Source organism: Etheostoma cragini, chromosome 11 (assembly GCF_013103735.1).
Source record: "Etheostoma cragini isolate CJK2018 chromosome 11, CSU_Ecrag_1.0, whole genome shotgun sequence".
Lineage (NCBI taxonomy): Eukaryota > Metazoa > Chordata > Actinopteri > Perciformes > Percidae > Etheostoma > Etheostoma cragini.
This window is the reverse complement of record NC_048417.1, coordinates 5,722,561-5,746,048: the sequence shown is the minus strand read 5'-3', so window position 1 is coordinate 5,746,048 and position 23,488 is coordinate 5,722,561. Positions and strand designations below refer to the sequence as shown.

The window sequence follows — 23,488 nt, the reverse complement described above, 5'->3', positions numbered from 1 at the left end:
CTGACTCACCATCACTTTCCTATCACACACGAGACTGCTCTGAAGAAAAATTTGCTTCTTTTGTGTGTGTGTTTTGAAATGACAAAAGTTGTTCCCTCTCAACAGTAATGAACTGTTTTCATAAACGGACATTTTAACTTCTCCGTTTTAAAAAATAACATTGTGCACAGCTGTCAGTTTTCAGAAAAGTGTTCGTTTATACGTACATACGCCGTCAATGCCGTCAAGGGGCAAAACTGTATGTGGCAGTGTAACCAGAAGCTCAAGCCCACATTAGCCAATCAGAATCCCCAAAATAACAACAGCAACACATGCACAAACACACACGCACGTGTACTGTACCCACATACACAAACGCTAACATACGCACCACCCATGCACACACACAAACACACACACACACACACACACACACAAACTCTTCCTCTGCTGTATGTGTTATGCTTTTGCTGGATAAGAAGCTGCTGATGTTGGCAGCACACTCTTCTCACTGTTCTTTCCTTCATTTCCTGGAACACAAACAATTTTTTTTTTATGCTAATCATTTAGCTTTCAATAGAAAGACATAAATGCAAACTCATGTGTTCTGGGCTGGCTTCATCTCCGTTGTCCAACCACCCAGCTTGGTCTCTATCACACAGCACAAAGGTGAAATTGCCTGTTAGAAGGAATTGCCAAAGCTGTGACAGCTTGTAGTATTTTTTTTTTTTGATCCATACATCCATACCATTACCAGTCAAAGTAAACAGTAAGATGACATTGATTTGTGTCTAAATAGAGCAGACAGTGTTTAGTTAACACTGTGTTGAAAGGAAGGGAGACTGTACAGTAGTTGCAGACGGTGCATATATGTGCAGGTTTAGCATATTAAATAGCTGTGTAGCTGATGCTATTCACAATCTTTCAAGATTGTGTGCAGGGTCATGTTGAGTCTATTTCCAGTTCACACTTGGCATATACATAGCTAATTGGCTGTAGCTTATCAAACAGCATGTACACATACCTAAAACTGCCACTATGGTGTAACACCAGCGCTGTGGCAGCCTTCCACGCAGACACTGACATGCCTCACTAGCCGGCTGAAATGATGAGGAGCCTTTCGGATTTTTTTCTCAAATACCTTTTTTTCTTAGTTTTCCTAATACATACAAAAACTGAAAAATGACTTTGCTCTTCAACAATGGAGATCCTCAGTGTTGTGCTAAACCCAAAATCCAATAGGCATGTTCCAAAAAGGGAAAAAAATGTAGCACATTTCAAGTTCCCAAATCAAGGAGAACATGCTTCAGAGTACGCGCTTGGCACAAGGCTCTGTGCCAAAACACGTCTGTGTTGATTTGTTGGGATGTGAGCCTAATTAAACAAGTGAAGTGAAAGTATTTTGTCCTCCTTTACTTAGAAACTTGAGATGTGATCCCTTTTCTTAAAGCTATAGTGCATGGTTTCTGTTGCTCCCATGAGGAATTCTAAGTAATGACTATAATGTTGTCTCGTACCAGTAAAGTAGTGAAGAGGAAGCAAGAAGCGAGAGAACCGAAGAAGGGATCAATGAAATGACAGAGTTTGAGGTTAACATTGAACGTGACAATGAGTGGCTTAATTTTAAAGGTTGGCCGTACCTATTTGAGCCTGAATACACGGACAAGGAGCTACAAATAATGGAGGAGAATCGGTGAGCTAGCTAGCTAGCAGCACTAGCAGCAGAGAGTAGAAGCCATCAGGCAAATGCTATTTAATAAACTCCTGGTGTACTTACAAACTTTCAAACTTACAAATGTTGTCATTCTACTACAGAACCTTTGTGTACTAACTGTAGACGTCTGGTATCATTCTGGGCATTATTAATGGGGCAATTTATGAAATACACATTTGGTTCCATTAGTGCCTGCACCAAGCCATTCAGCTAATTGCGCTAACTTGCCGAATGTTAGACCATGAAAAAAAAGCTTCTGGGGAGAGTGTTTAGCTAATGTTCATGGTGTAAAGGACCCTAGGGTGAAATTACTCTGAACCATCCCTTTAAGGAGATAAACCTGTAGCAAAAACATTGTTATGGTCCTTTTAATACTGTGGAGACACCTGCACCTGGGTACAATCCATCTATATACTGTAGGTTAAACTGCTCCATCAGGTTTAAATCAATGCTATTTCTGTAAACCATTGGCGTACCGTTACATGAGCCAACATAAGACTGATCAATTAGATCATTAACCTTGAAAGACATTACTGATCGTGACTAATCGCTCAGCTGCAGAACACAAACGACCTCTGAATATGGCTGAGCGTCATTCACACGTTGTAAGCTGTTCACACTGGATCAAATCATCCGCAATGCATTTCAAATTTGTCAATAAAACTACAAGGAAGACAAACAAAGGAAAATTCTCGTATGTTTCCAAACTTTACTAAACTGAAAAGGAGGGATTTGAAAATTAAAATGCCTCCTTCAGCCTCTTTTATGTGGCGTTTAAAAAATGTATACAGTGTATATATATTTCAGGAAAGTAAAACAGGTTGTTGATGTCAGCGCTTTAAAACATGTATTTGATCTTTCTCTGTCTTTTTCTGTATCCTGAGATACATTTTGCCAACTTAGTGTTCTCACTGTGGAATTTGCTTGGAATTTGTGTGTGTGTGCATGTGTGCGTGTGTGGGTGTGTGTGAGTTTTCAAGCCAGGATAGTGTAACACATGCACATACACATGGCAGGACAGAGAGAGCGAGAGAGAGAGAGATTTCATAACACGAAAGACGGATGACCAGATTAACTGAGAGGGAAAGAAAAAGAACTAGATTAGGAGAATGAAATCATAAAGATCTTAAGAGATTGCAAAGGATGGAAGAATGAAGATGAACTGCGTGTCTTCTTATACATACCTGCTACTACTGCTAATACTTCCACTATACTTTAAAAACACAATACTATAAAAGAGGTGTGAACTGCTAACAAGGCCAGCGATGATGTTACAGTATGTTAAGAAAAAAGCGCAAAAGCACAAACATGCAAAAAAAAAAAATTGTAAAAGCAAAATCCATGTGTGTGCAAGAGTGTGTTCTCTCACACAGGAATGTTGATCTGATAATGGGATTAATACTAAGAGCTCCACCAACTGACTGTACCTTTCTCTCTCTCTGTCTCTCTCTCTCCCGCTCTCTTGCTCTCCCCCCCTGTCATTCTCTCTGTCTCTCTCCAGGGTCATTAAGGACTGAAGGCATCAAGGCGTCAGATGTTCTTCCTGTGTTAAAGGAGAAAGTTGCCTTTGTGTCAGGTGAGTATCAGTCAGTGTTGCAGTCAAATCCCCCAACCTGCAGTCTAAGGAAGGAGTCTATCTTCATAACCTGTATGCTAGAGTTCCGAGAGATCCACGCCACTGAGGTCATAGAAACATAAATCAACATATATCAGAAAGTGGTGCAGAACTCCAGGGGCTGTATTCATAACGAATTTTATCTTTCCAAAAGCTGCCCGCGTAAATTGTGCTTAATGTTCCTACCTGTGAGTTTCTTCATAAGAGCTATTAACAAAACTGCTGAGAGAAACTTTCAGGACAGAACTGAGAGAGTTCCTACCAAACCCTAAATTGCTTGATAGCAGTGTAATTTTTGTGTGAGTGTACGTCTGGGAAGATAGATCTATATTCAGTATGTCCAGATAGATGGATAGAAACTAAATAAAATATGCCCCTGTAATTATTATACCCGCATCTTCACAGTGACCACATTTCTTCACAGTGACCAAATTTCCACCCGAATGTCGAATTTTAAAGGGCGTGAGGGTTTGAGTACAATTGTTTTAAAAAAACAAAAACAAGTCTTTTATTACTGTTATTTTTTAGGGCGACTGAGATGAAATTTTTGAACTTTGGGTTCAACATTAAGTGGGGTGGTTGAGATCACCGCGTGTCAAACACTTTGTTTCTTGCATTCTGGTGAATTGTTCTACAACAATTAATTTTGTAAATTATTATTAAATATTTTAGAGGGGGTTGCACTGGGCAGTTTTGATTATTGCGGGAATATTGTAGATTCTGCCTATGCGTGTAGTTACAACAATATGAAGCTGAAGACACTCAAAACTGTGAATTTGACAGTGGACTCCAGGAGGAGCCACCCACATTGAGCCCCTCATCATACTCAATAGCACTGTGTCAGCCTTTAACCTTCAGGACTGCAGAAAAGATCATTGGTGTGGACCCAGACCTGCACACCTCCTGAGACAGGAAACGGGCAGGGAAAATCATCACAGGCCCTTCACACCCTGAATATGACATATGTGAATTTCTCCCCTCCACTTTGGGCCAAAACAAGCAGAGAAAGCACACACATGAGCACACACATCGCTCCACAGGCCATCACACTCACAAACAATCAGCTGCGTGATGAATTTTGATTCTGAACAAACAAACAAAACATTGCCCCTCTAAAATATTCAAAATTTACTTTTTACAGTGCTGTGTAAAGAGAAGAACCCAATGCACAGATCACAATAAAAGGCATATGCACATACATAAACTTGCTTCACTCTGGGGTCGAGGATTTCATAAGTCCAATAAATGTTGGACTAGATCTGAAACAGAATTGGGAAAAACCTGCCTGATTCTAATGTGTTTTAAATATTTTCAAAAAAAGATACAAAATTATTATGGGAAGAAGACACTCAGAATGGTTCGCTTATCCAAACAGCGCAACACGTTGATGATCCTGACGCATGTGATCAAAGCTGATAACGAGTCAGCACGGATTAACTCCTTTATTACAAGTAGCAAGGCACAGACCAAAGGCCCATGGTCCACAGCAATACCACAGCACCCTAACTGGACCAGATTAGACTAGAGTGTAGTCTTGCCAGACCTAGACACCAAGATGTTTTATAAATGTTGGCAAATATAGATGCCTTGGTAGGTTGCACTGCAGGCCCATACTATACTAGTATTGGTCTTCACAAAAACGTCTTCTCACGAAATAAGTGCTAGTACCAAGACTTAAGTACTGTTTTTGTTGTAGTAATGCTTCTGTCTTGCTTGTCGTGTATAAGTACCAGTGAAAAAGTTATTCTGAATTAGAAAGAGAAAATAAGGTGGGGGTAGAGAGAGAGAGAGAGAGAGAGAGAGAGAGAGGGAGAGAGAGAGAGAGAGAAACAATCTGTCATCAAGATTCCTCCTTAGATTACAGCAGCGTGCTCCCTCCCAAATCTCGCACACACACACACAAACCGATTTTTCCACGACTGAGTAGCAGTTTCATAAACAGTGCGGTTTGTGTTTCTTACATTAATCTAACCAAAACATCTCTACACACATAATTTATCACAAAGAGGGAGAGCGGGAGTTTTTACTTCTGATGGCTCTCGGAGCATTTGTAAAGTGTGTTTACTGGCCGGAGTAGCTGTGATGGGAGTTATGTTACAGATACAGAGATATTAAAGCTATTAGTGTAAAGTAATGTGCAGATTAACACTGATACGGGCCGCTTGCTGATAATAGATCAACGAAGTGGTTGTAATGTAGACTAACGTCTGTTAACGTCTGTCTTTAATGGTTACTTTATCGATTCTGTGAGCTCTGTTGTGTTTTTTATTATAACATAATGCTGCTGCTACTACTACTACTATTACTACTTGCCTGCTATGTATTAATAAAAATAGGAATGCCTTTTTAACACTGCATATGTGGCAACATTAAGCATCCTGATTATCATTTGTATGTGTCCATGAATAGGTGGGCGAGATAAAAGAGGCGGACCAATCCTGACATTTCCTGCCAGGAGTAACCACGACCGAATAAAACAGGAAGACCTGAGGAGACTGGTAACCTACCTGTCTACTGTTCCCAGGTACACACATTCCCATCAAACACAAATAAATGCATACAAGTACACAATTATTTTCTTGAGCTGCTGTAACAAGGGAATTTTCCCAGTGAAGTCTATCGTATCTTATCTTATCTTAACTTATCTTATCATAGTAGCATGTGTATTCTTCATTTTAGGTTACATTTAACTATATTGGGTTGCCCCGGTAGCCCATGTGGTTAAGCGTCCCCCCCTATACTCTAAGGTCAGTGCTTGCAGGCAGTGGCCAGGATTTGAGTCCAACTCCCGGCCCTTTTCTGCATGTCCCCCCTCCCCCCAATTCCTGTTTGCAGCCATTTTGTCAAAAAAATGCAAAACAAGCCCTAACATAATCTTTAAAAGGAGATTTAATCATATAAACATATTTATACAGACCTGCTTTTAACTAACTCGTTCACTTCATTATCATAATGTACATGATTTGTTTTCCCTTGTTTGGTTGTGATTGACACATATTGCATTGTTTTTGGCATTAGAGCCTGACCGATATATCGGCAGGCCGATATTATCGGCCAATATTAGGCCTTTGTGTCACGGCCGTTAATGTGATCTTGTTTATTTTGTTGTTTCTTTAACAGAGGGGAAAGAAGTATTCAGATCCTTTACTTAAGTAAAAGTACTAATACCATATTACTCTATACTCTGTTACAAATAAAGGTCCTGCATTGAAAATGTTACTTAAATAAAAGTATCATCAGGAAAATGTACATAACGTATTCAAAGTAAAAGTCAATGCAGAAGAATCCTCACATTTTGAAAACAAGTTCTGTCAATCAATAAAGTTTTTAATCATCTAATCATTTCAGCTATACTTGTAGGCTGTTATATATATATATATATATATATATATATATATATATATATATATTTTTTAATTTATAATAAAACACTGTATGTTATAAAACCACATTTTTGTGTGTGCAACAGGCTTATTGTGTAAAGTAGCTAACTTTTGATTACCCTTATTAGTCAGGACAATAATGTTTAGTGAACCAGACTTGGAAGTAGGAAGAGGTGCAGGGTGGAGTGCTTGAGTGCTGTCCACACTGTGGAAATCAAGCGTTGCTTTCTCCGACATCGCAGCAGCAGGCTGAGACCAGCGTTTGATTTGGATCAGCATGAAAGCTGCACTGTTCGCAGCCGACAGCAACGAGTCTGTCACACTTCACTTCAAGTCCATTTATTCCTGCTGCCCCTCATCACAGTCTGAGGATGTTACAAGGAGTGTGCTGGTCTAGAGAAATCTGACCAATAATCAGTCACAGACCAGTGATTAATATGTACCTTTGTAAGAAATGTAAGATTTGGCTTTTCAGTAGCTGACTCAAATGATCAGAGTGTCCTTAAATGCAACGACAGGGAGAGTTTTCAATCTAGTCTGCGCTTGAAACGGCATTCAGTAGCTGATGTGCATGAAAAACATTTACCTGACTGACTGGAACGCGGTGCGATTGAACCAAACGAGCCCAGAGTCTGTATTACCATTTGATCCCCATCAGCGCCGCTTTGATTCCTCCTCCTAATCGAGCTGCTGTTTCCATGGTGACGATTGGAGTTTGCGCTTTCCTGAGGCTATAAGGGATCTGCTTTTGTTGAAGTTGTATTAATAGAGGTTGAGCGTGGAGATGAGATCATTTCAGTATATTTTTACTCTCCAATCAGCAGCAGTTGAATTTAAAGGTCATTAGATTACAGCATTCACAACCGGGGCGCTGCACTGGCTTCAGATCAGCTTCTAGTCGCCAGTGTTGTCCTATTGCATGTTAAGGGAACACTATTTTGATTACACTGGAGTTGAATCCCATTCATCAATTTTTGTTTACATAGTATTTGCAGACACTTATATATGCTGCATACACTTTATACAAACCGATGTATACATTAAGAACAAGCACAGCCAGATCACCATCTGGAAAGCATATCAGTGAGGACGTTTACATGCACACCGACAGTCCACTATTATTCTGAATATGACAATATTACATGTTGGTTATTCCGGTGTTATTCGGGTTTTAGAGGCGTTCTTTAGACATGTATCCAGTGCATTTGGAATATGCTTCATAATCATGGTTTTTACCGTCGTCTGAGGCCTCTTGCCTGTTTACCGCTTATGGTCAGCTCTGTCTGTTGCTATGGTTGCTTTACACAAACCAACCAGTTTGCAAGGCTGCAGTCCCAATAAGAAGGAGAAACACAGCTACTTTCAAACACTATCAAAGACCTGGATATCCACAGTTTTTTTGGTATGGCCACACATTGCTACGTCGACCTTTTCAAGAACCTGGTTGAACGAATAAAAGAGGGATGCTGCGTTCGCGCGGCCCAACAAGTCCTCCACCGCTGGAAATGTTTGAAATATTGTATTTTGCACTGCTACTTAGTGCTTGGTTTCCCTTGCTTTCAGGGTTCTACTATATATCTGATTGCACCAAATGTGAACACAATTATGACTGAATTAATTTGCTAAGGTGGTGCAAATAACGTAGAGCATTTGTATTTTACATGAAGTGTTAACCCTCCTGTTGTCCTCGGGTCAAATTTGACCCCTTTAAAAAATGTCAGTATCTGAAATATGGGTATATTCTTAACAAAATGACCACAAACAAATTGATTGGATTCCTTACAACGCTCTTTGCAAATACTTTCATTCCTGATGAAACTGATGTACCTTCCTCTTATCTTAACTATTAGTCAAAACAATTCATCATTTCTGCTGTTTAAACTCAAATATTAGGTATAATTCTATATAAATGATGGTTATTGACCATGAATTCCAAACAGTACTGTAAAACTAGTGATAGTAAGGTGGTATTAGCAAAAACTGAAAAAAAGTCTGAAAAAGGGACAAAAATGTCAATTTCTTTTCAGTTTTTTAACCCGGGAGGACAACGTTAAAAGAAGAGTTTCACATCTTGTAAATTAAGCTACACATCTTGTGGAGAAGATGTGGACCACTCATATCTGTCCTGTATGTATAAGACTAGAGCAAGCACAAATACTAGCAACAGTAGAGACTTCAGGAATCCTTTGCTCCTAAAATAGTTAATATTTTGTTTGTCAAAAGGTAACTCTGAAGAACAAAGACGTGTTAGTACAGACCACTTCTGGGCAGGCTAACTGAAGTTGTCTTTTAGTAGTTAGTCTGATGTTAAATTCTGGCAAGGATTACACAACATTTATCAATTTATTTGTTTAGGACCTTCGAGCTATTCTACAAGTTCTTCTGAAACTCTCTGTTGTACTTCTCTCTGGTCCCTCTCCTCTCCTCTCCTCCCTATCTGTCCATTCTGTCTCTCTTATCAGTGAGGATGTGTGTAAACGTGGTTTCACCGTCATCATTGACATGCGTGGTTCTAAGTGGGAGCTGATCAAGCCTCTGCTGAAGACACTGCAGGAGTTTTTCCCGGCGGAGATCTGTGTGGCACTCATCATCAAACCTGACAACTTCTGGCAGAAACAGAAGACAAACTTTGGCAGTGCGAAGTTCTCCTTTGAGGTCAGTGGTTTCTTGTTTGTGTTTTCTTTTTCCCCAACATACAGTACTTTAGTCTCATTTTAGATTGCATTTTTTTGAACAGCATTCAACCTTACCATAGATCGTCACTGGGAAAGGATTGTTTGCTCAAGCAGGCAGTGGACTTAAAATAAATTGCAGTACGTTTAAAAACATTTCATACTGTTGGTTGGTTAAGTTTACCCCTAGTTAACATCTCCCTACTGTATCATTACATCTTTGTTTTTAAAGACAAATTCCTGACAATCTTTAAAATAATTCAAAATAATTTATGTTCTCATTTCATACATGCAATGGAATACATATTGTTCTTGTCTTGTAGAAAACTAGCAAGGAATTGTATTATATCTGGCTAAATAATGTTACTTTGGTAGATGGTTCCACTAACCAGCTCACTAACATTATATAAGATGTTCTCTTTTGCAACAAGTAACACCTCTTTCCCAACATAAATACAGTACAGTGCCCTACCACAAAATATACCAGTAAAAAAGGGTTATTAAAAATATAGGTTTATACCTGATTTTAGGAGGCTACAGTCATGGGAGTGGGAGTAACCTGGACGATCTCTCTGCTAAAAAACATGCATTCTGCTATTTCTTCTGAATTTCTGTTTGTGTGTAACAGACCAGCATGGTGTCAGTTGAAGGTCTGGCCAAACTGGTAGATCCCTCCCAGCTGACCGATGACTTTGAAGGCTCTCTGGACTACAACCACGAGGAGTGGATGGAGCTTAGAGTCTCTCTGGAGGACTTCATGTCCAACGCTGTTCACCTGCTGTCCAGACTGGAAGACCTGCAGGTTTGGGATGGACAGACGAATGGATGGATGGTTAATGAAGAATTGGATGGATGGATAGATGGTCAATCAAGGGATGGATGGATGGATAGATTGATGGATGGTCAATCAAGAGATTGCTGGCTGGATGAATGAATGAATGGATAGTCAATCAAGAGATGGATGGATGGATGGATGGATGGATGGATGCATGAATGAATGGATGGTCAATCAAAGGATGGAGGGAAGGTTTAAAATTATTAGAGGATTCATCCCAATATGAAAAAGTTGTACTGTCTGTTGCAGGAGGTTCAGTCCAAAAAGGAGTTTCCTGCAGATGTGGAGGGATCTCGTCGGTTGATAGATGAGCACACACAGCTGAAGAAAAAAGTGAGCAAGCTACTGTCGGATCATGTCTGAAACAAACTGTAGACATCTAAAGGAATGGCATTTACATTAGCTGGGCTAAAGCTGGCAGACCTCTGTGTTAAACATAGGCCTGTAACAATTACTACATCATTGTCTAATCCCAGTTTTTCTTTGGTTTCTTTAACCACAAATAATTGCCAACATCAGCTAAGGTCCTTAGTTGTGAGACTGTTGATTTTGTTTAGATATGCCAAATTGGAATTATATAAGTGAATATTCGTCAGAATGTTGAGCTAAGGGCACCCAGATAGCTCAGTTGGTAGAGTGGGTGCCCATATATAGAGGTTTATTCCTCAATGCAGCCGGCCCGGGTTCGAATCCAGCCTGCGGCCCTTTGCCTCATTTCATTCCCCCTCTCTCTCCCCTTTCATAACTTCAACTGTCCTGTCCAATAAAGGCCTAAAATGCCCCAAAAAATAATCTTTAAAAATAAATAAAATAAAAAAGAATGTTGAGCTAAATCTATTCTAGCAGCAGCTGTCACTTAAAACCTTAATTTGTTTGACAAAGTAATGAATACATATTTTTTTTCACTGAAAAAGACATTTACTATATTGTTACTCCTAATTATTCTTGGGACAATTATTTGCACAGAAATGTGTGGAATTGTTACAGGTCTAGTTAAACACAAAGGTTGAACATCATAGTTCTCTCATCATTACTTTACATCTTCTTTGAATCATGTTAAGGCACTAAAGTCTTTTTTGTACTCTCGCGTAGGTGCTGAAGGCCCCAGTGGAGGAGTTGGACCGGGATGGCCAGAGGTTGCTGCAGTGTATTCGATCTAGTGATGGTTTTTCAGGGAGGAATTGCATCTCAGGCTCTGCTGACTTCCAGAGCTTAGTGCCCAAGGTAAATTCCCTCACTCTGGGAATATAGCCAGCTGATGTGACTCTAAATCAATAGCGCTTGAAAATTAACATTTAATCCACGAAGCAATAGAGGAAACAATCCTCCAAACAAGCTCGGGCGTACTTACTATTTACATTCACATACACACACAGTTTATACAGTCATTTGACTGCTAGAATATTAATTTTATAGATGAAAAACTGAGATTTTACCCCCTTTTTAACCTTTAGGAAATCTGCCAGTAAATACCAAACACAATGTAACAAGAGCCAAGGCGATACAAGCTAGGACAATCACTTTTGCTAATTATGAAGACGAATCTTTAGGATTTCACTAAGTGATGCTCCTACAGAAACAACATTCTGCATATTTCATCATTGTGAACGCTAAAAGCACACTATCCCAAATGCATGATGGTCAAGGCCCACAGCTCAATAGCGTCCCTCATAAAGCATTACAAACAGAAAAATGCATTTATATTAATTATTCATATGAATGTCTACCAAATGTATGTCTATAGGTGAAGGATTGCCAATGGAGAGGTATGTCACAGAAAACCTGCTTGTTCTTACACGACCCACCGGTGCATTCCAAAGGCCTGCAAATAAGCATAACTCTGTTGGGTGTATGAAAGGATAGACATTAGGACATTTTTTTTCTTCTTAAATTAGATTAGCAAAACTAAATTTTGCGGTGGTTTGATTGCATACCAAACTACATAAATTCTGCCAACTGGCGATGTTAACTGATGCAAAAATGCATCTGCACACTTAAGCAGGGATTTGGCAGCAAGCGTCACACGCTGGGATTTCCTGCAAAATATAGTTAATGTTGTATTTTGGGACAGTTACACCTACCATGTACTGCGTCATGTTTCTGTGTTTTTTTGTGTCTAATTTTTAAAAAGACAACAAATAAAAACCATTTGAACTTTGCTCTAACACATCATAAAAAGATTCATCTAACAAATCCTTATTCTTGCTTTTTGCCAGGTGGCTAGTCTGTTGGATAAGCTCCACTCCACTAGGCAGCATCTCCATCAGATGTGGCACGTCAGGAAGCTGAAGTTGGATCAGTGCTTCCAGCTCCGCCTGTTCGAACAGGACGCCGAGAAGGTGAGACATGCCCATGGCTAATTTATAAGACCTGGATGCAACGTTAATGCCGGAGCCCCATTAATTCCTATGAGAGTTGCTTAGTGGCGCATGCGCCAACAAAAGTTTCTTAACTTCCAGGTTTACTTCCGTGATATGTGACCACTGACTATGGACACTTGTGTTTTTCCAATAGTGCCTTCTTTTACAATGCTGGCCAATGAAGGGTTAAATTAGTGGGATAAACTAGGATCATTTATTCTGTTTACTGACTCTTCTTATTATTCTGAGAAAGTGGAACCTAAAAATAAGTTAAGAGGTTAAAAAAGGTTGAGAGCACAATATTTCCTCACGATTACTCAACCAAAATAACATATTATCCTCATATTTCATTTAATTGTTCATGTTAATCTTAACCTTTACAGTTTTCCTTCATTGTGGATAGTTTCATACATTATTTTTCACATGCTGTCCTTTTCACAGCCTGTTTGTTGAAACAGAGGAACATAGTTAGCAAGTAATCCAGCAGAACATCAGAGGATTAGCTGCGGTTGTGATTAAAAGCTTGTATTCCATTCATAATTATCATACCTGCCTGTTTACACCAACATACAAAACTTTTTCACTTTCATTCCAAAATTCTATATGTAGAAAGATTACTATTAAGACTATATAGTATGTTGAAAAAGTCATAAATAGTCATATTATAGTATGTAGAAAAAAATCTTAAAAATTAATTGATATCTGCACACCGAATAAATACCAATATGTTCTGGGGAATAAGCTTATAGTTTTAAAGAACATGTCGACACCCATAGCCCTGCCTCTTGCTAACAGAGCTGCATGCGTTTGGTAGAATCTTAAGTATTGTTGAGGGGAGTGCAGCTTGTATTCACAAACACACACACTCACACACACACACACACAAACACAGACGGGCGTCAGCTGACTTAGTGTGTCATTCCAGACAGAAATCCACATGCAGGAGCGGTAAATATTTACAGTAAAGCAAACAGTTTTGTCCACATCAGTGTTATCACGCTGAGGAACTGCGGGGGTGTGTGGACGAGTTTACACTGTGGGAAACACTCTGCGCTCACAGTGGAGCCAGGGAAGCAGTTGGACCTGACAAGGCACTCGTGTCGTGGAAATCACTGCTCGAGGAATGACCGCGTGGATGATGTGGTGACCATGGTAACCACTCTGCGTCACAACCGGCCTCCCATCTGTCTGCAAAGATTGATTGAGATGGAGAAGCAAGCGTGAAGGTTGTCCTGACCTCTTATATGAAGCAAACAAGAATGACTTTCATGGTTTCAAAAAATAATATTCTTTGTTTGTTTTGCAGCCTGGAAGATGTTTATGTCATTTTGGCCGCAGTTTCTCTCAGCCATTGCAACGTTTCTCAATGGTTTTTACTCACCCAACTTTTTGGAGACACATAAGATCAATCAAAAGATTATAGATGTTATAAACTTCAATACAACCAACTTCAAATACATCTTGCAAAGGCTTATATCAAAAAATGAAATATAGTTTTAGGAGTCGCCAAGTGTCAGTATTTGTGTTGGGTAATGACACAAGTTAGATGAAATAAAAGAATCTTTTCTTCTCCACACGCTGAGAAAATTCCTCAGTGTTTTCATCTTGGAAACAGTAAGCTGACAGAAATTTAAACTCAAGGTCTACTTATTAGCTTTCCCAAAGCAACACAGAAATCTGTAACACTGTCAAACATTATTGTTTGACTTTAAGATATCCTTGTAAATTGATCAAATTCACATGTGCTGTCATGACATCTGTTTTCTATTTGTTCCTAATGATACTCAGTTCCACTGTGAAACAAGAGATGAATGTGTTTCAACGTTTTCATTGTTGTTAATGTTGCTGTGTTTGTGTGTGTGTGTGTGTGTGTATGTGTGTGTGTGTGTGTGTGTGTGCGTGTGTGTGCGTGCGTGCGTGCGCCCCCCAGATGTTTGACTGGATCAGCCACAACAAGGAAGTGTTCTTGCAGAGCCACACAGAGATTGGCCGAGGATACCAACATGCCGTGGAGCTGCAGACTCAACACAACCACTTTGCCATGAACTCCATGGTAGCTAATGTCATCAAAGCCATAATTCTCACGCTGATGTCACTGTAGATAACTTACAGCGGAGATGAGGAGCGGTTACTGTTAGGATCAACACACAGCCATGCTCTGTGCGAGCTAACCTGTTTATCTGCCCAGAGTGTTAATTACAGTCAGAATATAGCAATGTTGTTAAATTAGCTTATGTTGTTTGGAGAAGCAGACAGGAGTACCGACAGGGAAGCTAAGCTATGTAATGCTGTGGTCAAGGGCAGCGGCTATAGGTCTAAGCTTTGTTTAGAATATTTTCACTATTTACCTTGAGGTCAGACGGCCATTTCTGACATATATACAGTATATTTACATATACATACTGTATGTCTATATATATATATATATACATTCACAGTCTCTTCAAAGCCACCAGACTCCTTTTGACAAAAACAGTAATTTGACCTCACAGAACACGGGAGGTGCTGGTCCACTGCAGCCTCAACCGGTTAGTTTATGTGTGTTCTTCTAACTATTCCTTTAACTTAATAAAGCCACTTTGAAGGTCAATGAGAAGAAATCTTTAAGATTTAGCAAAAAAACACAACTATAGCGGAGAAAACACACAAGAAATAATAAGACATAAGTGATCTATTTTTTTACAAATTTAACCTTTTAAATTAAATAGAAACTAACTGCTGGATTGTGTTGTGACCAAATTAAAAAAACAAAGAGTTTAATAAAAGCAACTAGCTAACAGCACTGCTCATATAGTTGAATTTCTACACACAGTATTTTATGTGAAATGTTGTTCCAATGACAGTAGGACCTACAGGACCAGCATGTCTGTCTTTCTTTTCCCCAGAATGCCTATGTAAATATCAACAGAATCATGTCAGTGGCGAGCCGCCTGGCAGAGGCCGGTCACTACGCCTCAACGCAGATAAAACAGATCTCGAGTCAGCTGGACCAGGACTGGAAAAGTTTCGCTGCTGCACTCGACGAGCGCTCCACCATCCTCGCCATGTCGTCTGTCTTTCACCAGAAGGCTGAACAGGTGAGATCATTGTACAAAAAGTCTACCCAGACGTCTTTGAGCAGAACTTTTCTACTGAACAAATCCGTACCAAGCTAGATTAGGTGGAGACTAGTCTTGCACTGCAAGACCTTTATTCACAGCGCTGCGGAGGAGGGTTTGACGAGATTGGACAGATATTCTGGCTAGCTGTCTGGATTCACCCTGTAGAGATCTGAGGAGCAGCTAACCTTAGTCCTCAGAAATCGGCCGGAGTTTAAAATTACAACACAAAGAAAGAGGATTGTCCAAAATAATTGAAATCCGACGGAATTTCCAGCAGCACCATAGCAATCCCGGGACTAAGTGGAAATCTATCGGTCATGTTTGTGGGAAAAATGTCATTACCCTCTCCTCTTAAACTGGACGTCCTCTTCATTTTCTGCCTTAGTGGAAAAGCTGTTCCACGCACTTTGTGACTGCTTGTGCTCGGTTGCTGATTTGGCAACTATCTAATCTAGGAATCTATCTGCTGCAGACACACGTCCAGAATGTTAAATGCAAATGGAACATTTTTAACGTCTGATTATATTTAATAGATCAAACTGCTCTACTGCTGATTCTTGGAAGGTTGACATGGCAACAGATGGGACTTGTTTGATTCCTGCTGGGCCCTTGACATTAGCTACAACACATTTTGAGAGAGCTGGAGATGAGAGAGAAAGAGAGAAGTGGGAGCAGAGAAGGGATTGGCTGAGATTTAGAAAGAGCCTGATGAAAAACAGAGAAACAATAACGTGTCAGGATGAAAGAGGAAAAACAAGATGGGGAAGGAGACAAACGCGAAAGAAAATTGGCAAGACTACAGAGAGAATAAACATTAGTGTGTGAAAAACGAGAGAGATTTAAAGAGAGAGAGGTAAATGCTGTCTTCATTCACTAAAATGTACAAAACAATAAATGTGTGTCCGTGTTGCTTCCTCAGTTCCTGTCGGAGGTGGAGGCCTGGTGTAAAGTCTGCAATGAGGGGGGGTTACCGTCCGAGATGCAGGAGTTGGAAATCGCCATCCACCGCCACCAGAGCCTGTACGAGCAGGTGACCCAGGCTTACACGGAGGTAAACAAACAGCAGAGCTAACCACATAGTCTCACATTGCCAGACCTTCCTCCACAGCGTTACGGGGGAGGGTCTGGCTAGTCCAAGCAGCATTCTGGAATGGGAGAAAACGTGCTCTGGTTTATTGGCATTTTTTTCAAACCAATCACAATCATCTTGGACGTTGCTAAGCACCGGATGCAGTAACCTCTGTCAAATAGCCTGCGGAGATCTGAGGAGCAGTTAACCATAGTCCTCATAAATCCATTTTATCTTCAGATGGGCTGTTGGCGGTGTTAGCTTAATTTATTTAGCAAAGGGCCGCAGGACGGAGTCAAACTTGCGGCCGCTGCATTGAGGAGTAAACCTTTAGAAATGGGTGTGCGCTCTACCAGGTGAGCTACCAAGGTGCCCCCAGCGACTAGTTTTTAAAAGAGATGGTCCACTAACAGTTTTTGCTTCCTAATACTGATTCCAAGTAGCCTGGATGCCAGCCAAACTTAGCCCAACCCAACATTTCAGGTCTGGAAGTTCGTTCTGGATTTGATCTATTGTGGGGCAACTATGCTCGGACTAGAGCAGTTTGGACCAATGAGATTGTCAAGGCGGGCTAAATAAGATGATGTAGTGATGACCAACAGTAACTATTTTTTAAACATGGGCATGTCACGGTTCAACCATGTTATTAAGTTCTGACATGATCGTCAAATGAGATAAGATTTATTTGCTGTATTGTCAACTTCTCAGCCTATACAGTGAACTTGTTAGCATATGCATACACCTTTACCATTTCTCCCAAAATTGATGATCGAGTTGGAACGTACTCCGGCAAAGATTTTTTACACTCATCTTCTTCGTCTACTTCTTCAAGTGTGCGTGCAGTTGAGTTCTGTTGACAACTATGCGTCGGTCAACATACGTCACACATTCTGTTGCTCTGGTCGGTTGTATGTCAATCCAATTGACTGCAGAGGCATTTTCTTTCCTGGTTCGGTTGAAACACGCCCCGTAATCACAGCCTCATATTCTGACTAAAATCTAAGTATGACAACGTCTGGCTAGATTCCGATACCTGAGCTTGTGTATTGGCTGATACCGAGTACTGATCTGATACCAGTGTGTCATATATATTTTTTCACGTTCTAATAGCTATACACACTAATATCCCTGCATGGATGTGATATGATTTATTTCTTTGTTGTCAGTTTAAACTCTTTGTGTCTACAAACATCTTTCGATTGCTTAAAAGCAGAGAAGATGGAGTTGCAACTGTCTCTGCCAGGCGTGTGTGTGTGTGTAGTGGTGTGTGCTGAAGCTGCTCTTTGCTTGGTTGCTTTAAAGTGCTCATATTATGCGGTTTGGCTTCTTTTTTTTCCCTTATTGTGTTATATATTTTTGTGCATGTAATAGGTTTACAAAGTGAAAAAGCCCAAAGTCCACCCCAAAGGGACTTGCCATCTCCAACAGAAAACACTGCTCAGAAAATGCTCCAAACTGCTCTATTGTAGTCCAGCCTTTACTTCTGTGACAAATGTGCATCACTGTGTAACACATGGTATAATGCTCGCCTAGCTGCTAGCGTGGCACGCCCTCATACTTTGTTTCTGACTGGCTAGTCGTTTTTACCTAGCTACTGTGCATGTGCGACTCCCAACAAAGATGGAATAGAACTGTGATGCCTCACTTGTAGTCGCTTCAATGTTCAATTTGTTCAATAAAAGAATGTTGGAAATGATTTCCTTTTCATTTTTTTTAAATTCAACAAGCAATTTGAATTCTGAACTAAGGGCTTAGCAGTACCAAAGTTTTCTATCCGCTAATTTTCAACTAAAAATACTGAACTGAGTACACTTAAATATCTGTTTAATTATCGCTAGTTGTCGCAATATTCAACAACGTTATCGCATATTTCCCTCATTGTGCAGCCCTAATTTGTACAGAGCCTTTCAACAGCAGGCAAGTCAAATTGCTTTACTTGAGACATAAAGGTGCAAAGACAAGGTGAAAGAAGAAAAGAAATACAAGGCGACATAAAAAGACACACAGGGATCACTTCTTGCAGAAAGAAAACCAAGCTCACTGCTTGTGTGTGTCATAGAGATTTCAACGGTGTGCTTTCATGTATAATCTAGCAGTGAAATGCTGATTTGGAAAGTATATACAGTATCTGTGTCAGAGAGGAGAAGCAGAAGATGCTTCAACTAAAAACAAAAAACAACAGTTGCCAACAAAAAGCAAAAGGTTTACTCTTGCATCTGTGTACTTTTTGTCCTGACTTCATCAACCTGTTGCGTCTAATCTTTCCGTGACCTGTCTGTGTTTTCAGGTGAGTCAGGACGGCAAAGCCCTATTGGATGTCCTCCAGAGGCCTCTCAGTCCCGGCAACTCTGATTCGCTGACAGCATCTGCCAATTACTCCAAAGCGGTGAGTGCCATTGTGTTCCTTTGCGGGAAGTTGAAGATTCCTCTGCTTGCCAATTACCAAAGAGAGGCGGCTTTTTATATTTAATGTAATTGGAAAAAAATGTATTCAAAATGTCACTGTCTAGCCAACGTTTGTGTTATTTTTCGCAGGTTCACTGCATCCTGGATGTGGTTCACGAGGTTCTCCACCATCAGCGGCGCCTGGAGAATATTTGGCAGCATCGGAAGGTCCGACTGCACCAGAGACTGCAGCTGTGTGTGTTCCAGCAAGACGTCCAGCAGGTACACACACACACACACACACACACACAGAGCTGCACACACACACGCACACACACACACTCAAACACTCATTCGTCATATGATTCAATATCATATATATATATATATATATATATATATATATATATATATATATATATATATATATATAATATATATGTATTATTATGCATGCATCACAATGTGTACAAATGTTACAAACAATTCCAAATTAAATTATTTCGTCAAGAATTAGTACTGGGTTTAGTCATTTGCTTTTGTTATTGATGATATAGCATGTTTTTCCTGAGACACAAACAAGCCTGCACACAAAGAAAGCAAGTGAAATTAAAAAAGTGTGTTAGCGAGAGAGAAGTGGGAGAATCTTATTGATATTGAATGTAAACTTTGGTTTATCCATAATGACTTTTTGTGAACTGAGAAACCAAAACAATATTCTGACATTTTATTTCAGTTTTGAGTTTACTGAAAGGGGTTGGTCAGAGCCCACAAGGTGAGAGAAAAGAGTTAAACCCCAGGGGAGCATGTAATCTGGTAAATCAGCATGCGATCAAGTGAACAGATGTGTGAGTGATAAACTTTGTTCCGTAAAACTAATGAGAATTACAACACGTCCATTCAGCTGTGCTTCTCCTCCCAGCTGAACAGTGTGTAATCTAAAAGTTCCTCTGGTACCACTGTTCATATTTCACAGATGAACAGACTATGTGGTTTCGGGGAGGTGTCTGCCCAGTTTCCTGGAGGTTTTTCGAGGTATTCAGGAGCTCAAAATGTAATCTCATAGCTATGTTTTATAAAAGGTATTTTTAACCCGCGGAGTGAATCATCAGTGGGAAAGGAGGGGGTTTATTACTTTCTTTTGTCTGATTGTGGGTCAGACAGTAATGTAGTGGGAATGGTTCAACCAATTACCACTGGCATTACCAAAACCTGTGGAATCTCAGTAAAAAGCACAGTCTCTAAAGATTTTTTCCCCCTAAAGTTATGAAGGATAAGTACAGTAACAAGTAATGCTTGGCGGTATGACAAAAATATCTGTATCTGTACTGTACTGTATTTTTAGTTTCACAATGTAACATAGTATTTCTTTTTTGGACCTTATAAGAGGTTTACAGTGGCTTACTCTACTGTCAAGATTAAAAACATGCTGTTTGGCAGTGTAATTTGGTGAATGAGTAAAAATAACAAATTATTTGTGTTACAATTGTTGTGTGCCATGGTGTTTCAACTTGTGAGTTTCCCTAGCGCTCTTTGTTACAAACAAAATGTCAGAAATAACTCCTCCCTCTTTCAAAACTCTTGTTAAAGTCAGCTTTTATTAAAAAAAATAAAAAAATATGTTTTTATCTGGAGGACACACACACAGACACACACAAACACACACAAACAAACAAACTAACACACACACTTGCATGTTGAAATTCAAGAATTTGGATGCCGAACGGGCGCCATGCAAACATTTATACATGACCCAAGAGAGAGTGTGAGAGAGCTTTAAAAGAGAAAGAGAGAGAGAGACGGAGAGAGAGAGAGAGAATAGTGTGTGAAGAAGAGTAGGTTATAAATTCATTGAAAACAGAGCTTTGCCAACTGTACTGGTCATGCATCAGCTTCTATGAGACCCCAGAGAGAGACACAGAGACACACACAGAGGGCGAGAGACATGCCCAGAAAATGAGAAAAGGAGCAAGTGAGAGAGTGTGCTCATACCAATAGTCTGTAGTAATAGTCATTGAAAACAGGGATATTCCAACCAGAGTTGAGGATATATGTGACCCCAGAGAGGAAGAGGCAGAGATGCAGAAGTTAATGCTGAGAGAGAACATATTAGGTGTGTAGTTTTATTTGGCAGTTTTAGCTTCCCGTTGAAACAGAGCTGCAGTAAGCACGCTTCAGTTTGAGTGTGCCGTGACCTTTTGCTGACCTCTTTGTGGCTCCAGCTGGACTGACTACACTACACTGATGTCATGTATTACAGCATCCATGTTCTTTCAAGGCCCCCCAAAAAAACAGTGTTTTAAGATGTCAGTGGTGGAAAAATACTCAGATGAATCAATATGCAAGTAGTGAAGTTAGGGTAGTTTATTCCCGTTGTTCCCATCCCCATGAGTCACAAGATAAATCTCAGGGGTTGTAGGATGATTAGAAGGAGAAGGAGAAAAGAAGGGAAAAAAGTTCTGATCGACATATTTTTTTTAATTGTTCACTCTAAGGGAAATGCTGAATAATCTTATCCCTTTGGGATTAGAACAGTTATTTAAATGAAACCATCTGAAAGGTTTCGAAGGAAAGGTCCAATCAACAACTGGCGTCAAAAATTCCAACCTCGGCGTCGGGCACTTCTAAAGAGTCACAAGATAAATCTAAAGGGTTGAAAGATGAAAAGAGGAGCTGCAACAATATGCAGTAAAAATATGGTGCTTTTTGAAAATGAAACCATGTTAACCTATTCTGGTATAACCTCTAAATACAATTAGGAACCTGCAAATGATCATAACATGAGCTCTTTAAAATAACTGTTTAATAACTGTAAAAATTGGCAGAAAATACTACAAAACAAAGAATTGTGTCATCCATAGTCACTGAATTAAAAGTTGATACTACAGTTTGAGACATAATGCCTGAATAAAGTACCACCAAAGTAAAAAATAATAAACAACAAAGCAAGGGATGATGTTCACAGCACAGAATATTTAACATCTTGTTCTTCTCAGCTGCACGGACCTCAATTTCCCACGCAGATCACACATGTTTCATCTGTTCCATTCTTAGTTAATGAGGTTTGGAATCATTTTGTACTGCTGATCTGTGTGTACACTGTCAAAAATATTAAATAAAGGGTACAGCACCAGGAACATAAGGTGACCCTTTAATCCTGAGACGTGAAGTCGATCTTTGTGTTCTCTCTCCTCCAGGTGATGGACTGGATAGAAAACCACGGCGAGGCTTTCCTCAGCAAACACACTGGCGTTGGGAAATCCCTTCACAGAGCCCGAGCCCTGCAGAAAAGACACGACGACTTTGAAGACGTTGCTCAGGTGAGTCCAAGGGCGTAAATTTGTGTTCAACATTGGGATGGGGGCGGGTGTAGAGATGTCCGTTTTTTGAGTGAAATTGAAATTTTAAAAGTGAAACACTTCCTTTCCTGCATTCTTGTGTTCTTTTCTGCAACAATTTGTGCCTTTTCTGCATCAATTTATGGTGCAAATGTCTTTGCTTATGTGAAGGAAATAATAGGTTTATGAAGGGGGGTTGCACTGGTTGTAACGCCCCCCCCCCCCCCCCCCCCCCCCCCCCCAACTTCTCTGTAAATGATGTCCATTGGTGAGCATGTCTTTCCACATGGGCATGTATTGTCCGGGCTCTCATTTACAGTCCCATCTTAACATAGACGAAAGAAAGCCGTCCTACCATTAACAATTTGGTTAGTTTTTATCAAATTGTTATTTCGCTTGCCTTGCAAACATCTGTAAGTCATCTTCCTTGATTAATCCCAAATTTTGAAAACCACCATGCCTGGTGGCGGCAAGAAGCATGAATACATGCCTCTATGTAACCATTTATGGTCACAAGCCTTTCCTAAAGGATCTGCAGAAGATGTTATCCATTCCTGAATTTCAGTGCTACAGTATGTCACATCAGAAATGCTAGAGCTGGAACTGGAGGTTTTGGTCCTAAAGATGAAAACAAAACAAAGAAACATGTTGAAGCTCTTAGTAAAGATTTCATTAAAATGTGACTTGAGAATGTGGCTTGGTTTCAACGTCAGTGCTGCAACAGAAATGGTTTGAACGTTGGCCATTTAATAAAAATAGATACTTTAATATAGAACGAAGGCCATTGGGCCCTTTAGGCTCTGCAACATTTGCTGCTCAGCAAAACTGTCAGTCAAGTCCTGCTTTAGTCTCACATTGCCAGACCTATCTCCACAGCGCTGTTAAATAAGGTCTGGCTCCTCCACACATACATCCAGGATAGAAGAAAAAACACTCTGGGTTGTTTGCATTTCTCTAAACCAATCAATTGACCATCAATTTTCTTGGGTGGTGCTAAGCTCCAGACAAAGCCACGGGAGCTCTGCAAAATGGTCTCG

The 23,488-nt window shown here is 40.0% G+C and overlaps 1 protein-coding gene across 2 annotated transcripts in view; it reads left to right on the top strand.

The window, feature by feature from the left end:
* Positions 1–3,197: 3,197 nt before the first annotated feature.
* The window catches only part of kalrna (kalirin RhoGEF kinase a), a 105,702-nt gene continuing 85,411 nt past the window's right edge, over positions 3,198–23,488 (top strand). For both annotated transcript variants that reach the window (XM_034885099.1, XM_034885100.1), the window contains exons 1-13: positions 3,198–3,269; positions 5,718–5,832; positions 9,154–9,346; positions 9,992–10,165; positions 10,448–10,531; positions 11,291–11,422; positions 12,415–12,537; positions 14,489–14,611; positions 15,444–15,635; positions 16,579–16,710; positions 19,016–19,114; positions 19,264–19,395; positions 22,311–22,433. In XM_034885099.1, coding sequence (XP_034740990.1) covers positions 9,194–9,346; positions 9,992–10,165; positions 10,448–10,531; positions 11,291–11,422; positions 12,415–12,537; positions 14,489–14,611; positions 15,444–15,635; positions 16,579–16,710; positions 19,016–19,114; positions 19,264–19,395; positions 22,311–22,433 — 1,467 coding nt within the window. In that variant the 5' untranslated portion in view covers positions 3,198–3,269; positions 5,718–5,832; positions 9,154–9,193. The remainder of the gene's footprint in view (positions 3,270–5,717; positions 5,833–9,153; positions 9,347–9,991; positions 10,166–10,447; positions 10,532–11,290; positions 11,423–12,414; positions 12,538–14,488; positions 14,612–15,443; positions 15,636–16,578; positions 16,711–19,015; positions 19,115–19,263; positions 19,396–22,310; positions 22,434–23,488) is intronic.